General features: G+C 38.8%; 1 protein-coding gene across 1 annotated transcript in view; it reads right to left on the bottom strand.

The window, feature by feature from the left end:
* The window catches only part of LOC111342909 (uncharacterized), a 25,122-nt gene that overhangs the window by 11,469 nt on the left and 6,153 nt on the right, over positions 1-7,500 (bottom strand). Inside the window, exons 2-7 of the mRNA XM_088752838.1 lie at positions 4,958-5,050; positions 4,548-4,721; positions 3,908-4,120; positions 1,129-1,510; positions 335-1,044; positions 97-187 (exon numbers count right to left, since the gene is read on the bottom strand). Coding sequence (XP_088608964.1) covers positions 97-187; positions 335-1,044; positions 1,129-1,510; positions 3,908-4,120; positions 4,548-4,721; positions 4,958-5,050 — 1,663 coding nt within the window. The remainder of the gene's footprint in view (positions 1-96; positions 188-334; positions 1,045-1,128; positions 1,511-3,907; positions 4,121-4,547; positions 4,722-4,957; positions 5,051-7,500) is intronic.

The raw sequence follows: 7,500 nt of genomic DNA, 5'->3' as shown, positions 1-7,500 counted from the left end.
AAATTCATGTAGTTGTTCTTGCTTATGACTGCTAAAAAGTTTACACGAGATATCAGTATGTATTTCTGTGCACACAGCCATATTGTAAACACTTACAAGAGGAGATCCTTATCGCTAGTGCTGTGATCCGGGGCCGTAGTGGGTTGTCTTGTCACCCAAAGCGTACAGCCGTGCGTAACTCCGTAATCTATATCAGAGAAAGTTGACGCAACATATTATCATATAGGGATGAAGTTACCGAAATAGTAACTTTCTTTTACCCTACGCAGCAGCAATTTAATAACACTGTTACTAAATGTACTAATAGATTGTCTTTGAGGAATAAAATCTGTACCCTCTAACGGACCCTTGTCTTGACCCGGATCAAACTTTCTTCCACCCATTGTGAATGTAAGCCTGCATTTACTGCTGTTGTGCCCTTTCAGTAAGATCTTTTCCATCAAATCCTGGAATGTCTCTTGGGGATCGCAACTCAAACGGAATGGTCGAGAGTTATCTGAGAGGCAAACTTTGACTTCGATGTGAAGAATCCTAACTGTCAACCTAAGCTTTGATCCAGAGCAAATACCAAGGCTTGCTATGGTTCCTTTGTCTTTAGAAGGGCAGAGTTGCTTCCCGTTGAAAACAAACGCAGCCTCTTCGTTTTCCTGCAGGTTACCACACGAAGGAATTTGCTCCATGACCGCCCTTAAGTTATTTTCTACGTTTGTTTTCAAGGGGATTAAGTCGCCACTCTGATCTTCTACAGTTATGTAAATGTACTCGGGGAAAATGACGCTCACAGCGGGACGTGGACTGCAAATAAGTTTATCAGGAAGGCGTTTACTTGGTGCCTTTGACAGGAGGTTTTGCTCATGGTAAAGCTTTTGGTCCCTGATGGGGATTTCAAGCAGCACCTCTATCCGTTCCATGAGATTGTGGACCGTTGCCTTGCCAGGATGCACCCTTATTGTAAAAGGCAAACTGGAAGATGGCTCGGCTGTTACTGTAATTGCTACTTCTGCATCTATAAGTCTCAAATCCCCAGGCGTCTCAAGTATGCCTCTAATGCGAAGAAAAAATTGATGAGATTTCATTCGCAACTAATCTTCCCTCCAAAGGATCATCGTAAGCTTTCAATTTTCTTACCGTAGTCGGGTACCATTTCGTAGGACCTTGTCGCCTTTCGCAAGAACTTGATGTTGGTCATGCATAACTCCCATCTGGTGCTGCAGTTCATGTTTCAGTTTACCAACTGTCGCCGATGGAGGCATGCTCACTTTCAATGGCTGAGACGAATCAGAGGTGATCACTGGAATGTTAAGGAAAGCTTCAGGCGTGAACACACACTTCACAACTCCATTTTCGGGCCGGCCAGATTCAATTCCTGCCTCTTTTGGTGCATTTTTCACACGGTAGAAGGTAAACTTCTTGGCCTCATACGCTGATCTTTCGATTGACATCTCTTCTCTTCCGCGGAGAGCCCATGCACCGACGTCATAACCATCAATTGATATGTCCAGATGACAACCTAGGAAAAAAAGGGACGAGCCGCCAGTTACAATTAGATTTTATATAGCTTTTAGTTTTTAGTTTTGAAATTCTATCTAAAGAGGGCTAAACAGCTGAAACGTTATTAAATATACAGTTGGACCAGTTAAAGTTTATCATTAAAAGTAAATTTGATTGTTTAGTGTTTGAAATGCTTTATATTAAGAAATTCAAACCTAATCTGAACGTGTAAACGGACTCCATACGGGCTAAACTTTTTGTTTAACCCGCAAATTATTTTCTCTTATTGTTCGTTTTTAGTATTTATAGAACTTATTTTTATACATTCTTGACTTGATAATGACGTTATGTTAACGTCAAAACGTCGTCGATTTTAGCTTTCTATAGCTTTTTCTCGTTTTTAAATTTTACAATGTTATCAAACAACGTTTTGTCGCAAGTTTTTATCGTCAAATGTTATTCCAAGTCACTTCTTCTACAGATAAAAATGATAATGATAAAAATGATAATGATAAAAATGATAATGATAAAAATAATGATAAAAATGATAATGATAAAAATGATAATGATAAAAATGATAATGATAAAAATGATAATGATAAAAATGATAATGATAAAAATGATAATGACAAAAATGATAATGACAAAAATGATAATGATAAAAATGATAATGATAAAAATGATAATGATAAAAATGATAATGATAAAAATGATAATGTATATGTGCACGATCCTTCGCAGTAAAGCACTATTTCAGCAATAGTGAAAATCAGACCTGAAAAAATTTCAGGCCTGTACGGGACTCGAACCACTGACCTCTGCGATACTAGTGCAGCGCTCTACCAATTGAGCTAACAAGCCAACTGGGAGCAGGCCATCAAATTAATTCGACATGAACCCGTAGATGATAAATCAAACAACAACAAACATATGAAACATATGTATGAACTGCGGTTATGAAACGTATATGTGCACGATCCTTCGCAGTAAAGCACTATTTCAGCAATAGTGAAAATCAGACCTGAAAAAATTTCAGGCCTGTACGGGACTCGAACCACTGACCTCTGCGATACTAGTGCAGCGCTCTACCAATTGAGCTAACAAGCCAACTGGGAGCAGGCCATCAAATTAATTCGACATGAACCCGTACATGATAAATCAAGCAAATACGTGCACATATACGTTTCATAACCGCAGTTCATACATATGTTTCATATGTTTGTTGTTGTTTAAAAATGATAATGATAAAAATGATAATGATAAAAATGATAATGATAAAAATGATAATGATAAAAATGATAATGATAAAAATGATAATGATAAAAATGATAATGATAAAAAATGATAATGATAAAAATAAATTTTACTTATCAAATTTCACACATTTCACAAGCCGCTAACAATAGCCCCCAGAGAATATTTATTTATTTATTTCATCGCACCAGAGAATTAATTAACTGCTATATATAAGGAGGTATGTTCTTTATTGAATAAAATTCTCTCTGACCAGCGCTTCGGCGCGAAACTCAGAGTAACAGAGAATCGATGCGTCCTCTTTGATTCTTCAACTAATGTATACCCAGCTCTGCTAACGCAGCATTGAGTACTTTATGCCAAGGTAGGCTCTAACCTTATATCAATATATATATATATATTAGCAATCGAGATATGGATCCCCAAACGATCCCACACTTGTGGTATCGTCTAAGCCATGCCATAGTGCTCAAACTAGAAGAGCCTAGTGAGCTATGCACAATGCTAGCGGTGATGACTCATCCCACAGTGCTCAATTTGGACATCAACGCAGAGCTTTGTATGCCAAAGAGCTATATCTAACTGCAGACAGTACTGTTTTGGCCTTCTGGGCCTCATCAGTGCAGTGCTGATGCTAGGATGGGGGAGAACCCATATGGGTCCCCAAACGATCCCAGACTTGTGGTATCGTCTAAGCCATGCCAGAGTGCTCAAACTAGAAGAGCCTTGTGAGCTATGCACAATGCTAGCGACGATGACACATATATATAATCGAGATCTTCATCATAGAGTACCAACAAATTGAAACGAAAGGGGCTAAAAAAAAACGAACAGTAAAAGAGAAATTGAGTAATTGGCAGACACCTAGAACTTCCTTTCACCTTAATTTTGTATCTGAACTCCAAACAAATGACCAGTTTTCAACGACAGTGACATCTTCCTCGTACACTAACGAATTTAAAGAGATATCCAGGTTTTGATTCTATGGAGGTAGACTGCAGCAGGTCCGCTGATCAGATTGCGGTTGAAGTTTATGTTGACAGGAATGTAACAAAAGTAAATGACAGGTTGTCCACCGAAGTCAGACTATGTTTTCTCCACAATCTAACATGGTGATAAAGTTTAAAAGCGTTTTTTAAACAGTAATATGTATGACTTTTACCATAATCATGGGAATTTTTGACGTGTATTTTATACTGCGTCCCACTTTTCATTTCCACAAATTCTCCATCAGGGGTCTTATAGTGTTTTCCTCCCAAGATTTCCACTGAGTAGCCCATGTAAACCAGAAAGTTCACGTATCGAGTAACTGCAGGTTCGGCTGAATCATGCTGAAGTCGATCAGAGGAGGGTCCCACTGATTCCGAAGAGGTGGCTGGAATTCAAAATGCAAAGGAGATTTAGACATGGCAGCAAACAACCGCACTTTGATTTAGCGCCTGAACACCAAAACCGCAGTGATAACAACAGCCAATTAATTAAAGAAAAATATTGCAAACAGCAAAGAAAGCTCAAGGAGAAAAGAAGAAAACCACCCAAAACGCGAGAAAACCCGTTTTTGTTGGGAGAATGGCGCGAGTTTTCTGGACCAACCACTGAAAGCGAAGATAAGCAAAATCGAAGCAATCCCAGATTGTTTTCGACACTTAATTAAAAATTGCTCTAACCTATTATCCAAAGATCAGTTAAACAGCCCGAAGCATCTAATCGTTCAGCGAACAACAATGACACTTAAAGTTTAAGAACAAGTTCAATCAATGTCCATACTACTAAAGTATTTCCTTCCCGTTTCAGGGTCTCACTATTATATGTAACAGTTGGTGAATCATCACTCCCGACAGCAACGACATGTTCAGCTGCAGGGCCATCCCCATTACCACCACTTGGGCCTGTTGAAGTACTTTCAGCATTTGCACTGTACAGCGATGACTGATCGCCTTCAGACCGAAATGTCTCAACACGTTCGTCAGCTGCAGCTGTTGAGTTTGAAGAATCATGATAGAACTTACTTAGCATGATGCTATAGCCCACGTGATTCTTTTTTTTTTTTTTTTCCTGATTTGAGGCTGGGTTAAAAACTCAAATCGCAAGGTTGAACGGTTTCCACCGGAAATAATTTTGGGTAAAAACTTAAAATCTGGTTGGAAAAAATTCTTCGTCATAGGGCAATACGGAAGGTGAGCCAGTTCATTAAGTTTAAATGTATCTGTACCTTTTCGAGCGCCTACGTAAGAGAGATCATCTCCTTTTGGTTCCGGATCACTGCCGTTCCCTACCCCGTCAGATACAGTGTCATCTCGCCCAGCTAATAAAAAAAAAAAAATCACAACATGCAACAAACTAAAAATAATTTCCTGTGTCTAAATCATTAATTTTTTGGAACTAGCTACCTGAACTCCCTTTATTGATATTTCAGGGGTAAAAAAAAACTTTTGGATTTAAATAGCGAAGCATGAATAGTTTTGAAAGGCGAATGTAATGGAAATGCACAAAAATATTGATGCAAATCGCGGCCACGGTCAAAAATGAAATCTACTTTAATTTTCAACTTTTAGGTAGCTATTCACGAGTTTTCAAAGGTTTCGGGTCTTATATTTCAAAGTACCGCAGAATTTCGGAAACATTTGAGAAAATCGATTTCGCGCTCTCCTCAACACACCACAGACGTAGCTGTCATTTAAAAAAAAATATGTTCCAGTCAACATTTTTGAGCCCTCCAGTTCAGTTTCCATGTTGGCTTAATGCAACTCACGTGCTCTTTAGGTGTTAAAGGCGTTCACGCTTGTTTTGAAACTCGCTTCCAAAATGTCATATCGCCAAGCCCACTCCCATCCCCTCCTCCCTTCCCAATCAAAATTAAAATTCCTTAGTTTTTACCTACTTCATCTAACAGCTGCTTGATAGAAGTTGTAACGACGACAGATATAATCGGTCGCAGTATTTTGCGATTTACAAAAATTTCAATTCACAGTTTTTCCATAGTTACGTATTCTTGGTTTTCAGCTGACGTCATTAGCTTATGCAAATTAGATTTCCGCCATGTTGGTGCCCATGCGAGGTGTGAAATTGTAGGGAAATCTATGCCATTTCTAAGCGCTCGCGTTCAAAGTCTTCAAATAATTCATCTTACTTTTGGATATTTCCGAAGAACCGACCCAAAATCCCACGATGAGGTACCAGTATTTTCATCCTACGTAGATAACCTCGAAAGCCACTTCCGAGAGCGCCATTTAAAGAAAATTTCTGTGGTTGGCGTAGATCCAGCGACCATTCCGAGCGAGCAGTTCACCTCGGAATGTTTGCCTCCTATAGAAGTCTCGGACTTGCTTTCCTATTTAGTTTTAGAGACAAGCTACTAAACAAACAAACAGTTTAAGGCCCTTAAAAGTTTGGAACCGTACAACCAGATGGTTTCTGGTTTCCTTGCGTCCGTTCAAGAGAAGGAATTCGCGGGCAGGATTGTTGTTGTGGCCAAGGTGAGACATTCATAGCGAATGAACGATCCTCATGTGAACATTCGGATCATTGCAGAAAAGGAAGGTATCATTATCTCTGCGAGATCTCTGCAAATCTTGTTTTCACAGTTTTCTAAAGAACTCGTAGAAAGAATTAGTAATTGAATTTATACTATTTAATTCAATAAAGTAATGCTACTTGTTTACCTTGTGTGTGAAATATTCTGACTTTTTCTGGCACTTGACAGTTTAGCCTTTTATTACTTATTATGCTTCACAGTCAACAACAAACATATGAAACATATGTGTGAACTGCGGTATGAGATGTATATGAGAACGATCCTTCGCAGTAAAGCACTATTTGAGCAATAGTGAAAATCAGACCTGAAAAAAATTTCAGGCCTGTACGGGACTCGAACCACTGACCTCTGCGATACTAGTGCAGCGCTCTACCAATTGAGCTAACAAGCCAACTGGGAGCAGGCCATCAAATTAATTCGCAGAGGTCAGTGGTTCGAGTCCCGTACAGGCCTGAAATTTTTTTCAGGTCTGATTTTCACTATTGCTCAAATAGTGCTTTACTGCGAAGGATCGTTCTCATATACATCTCATACCGCAGTTCACACATATGTTTCATATGTTTGTTGTTGTTTGATTTATCATCTACGGGTTTATATCGAATTAATTTGATGGCCTGCTCCCAGTTGGCTTGTTAGCTCAATTGGTAGAGCGCTGCACTAGTATCGCAGAGGTCAGTGGTTCGAGTCCCGTACAGGCCTGAAATTTTTTTCAGGTCTGATTTTCACTATTGCTCAAATAGTGCTTTACTGCGAAGGATCGTTCTCATATACATGCTTCACAGTGAGTGACAGAGTGCCTCACCCTGCAGAAAGTACCTCAGCATATCAATCAATGCTTTAAGGGGTGTAAACAGCCTATAAGCTTAAAGTAAATTTTCCAAAAGTAAATTTTGAAGTAAATTTTAAAGTAAATTTTACAAAAGAATAATACAACAATAAAACTGTTAAAAACTACTACAATGTGGTGGCCTGCAAATCTTAAACTACTACACTGTGGTAGCGTGCAAATTTTAAATTACTACGCTGTGCCCCAAATTTTTATATTCGAGGTATGCCACTGGCTATGACTCTGTAAACTACACTTCACAGTTGAATAAATTTTGCAATTTAGTCCTACCCCGCTAAGGATGAACAATGACATATGTGAATACCTATCATGAATGGAAATGTGCATATCTTTTAACTTTTATTCCTTGGCTGCCTCGTTGAGAAATAAAAGT

Source organism: Stylophora pistillata, chromosome 3 (assembly GCF_964205215.1).
Source record: "Stylophora pistillata chromosome 3, jaStyPist1.2, whole genome shotgun sequence".
Lineage (NCBI taxonomy): Eukaryota > Metazoa > Cnidaria > Anthozoa > Scleractinia > Pocilloporidae > Stylophora > Stylophora pistillata.
This window is presented reverse-complemented; position numbering and strand designations above follow the sequence as displayed.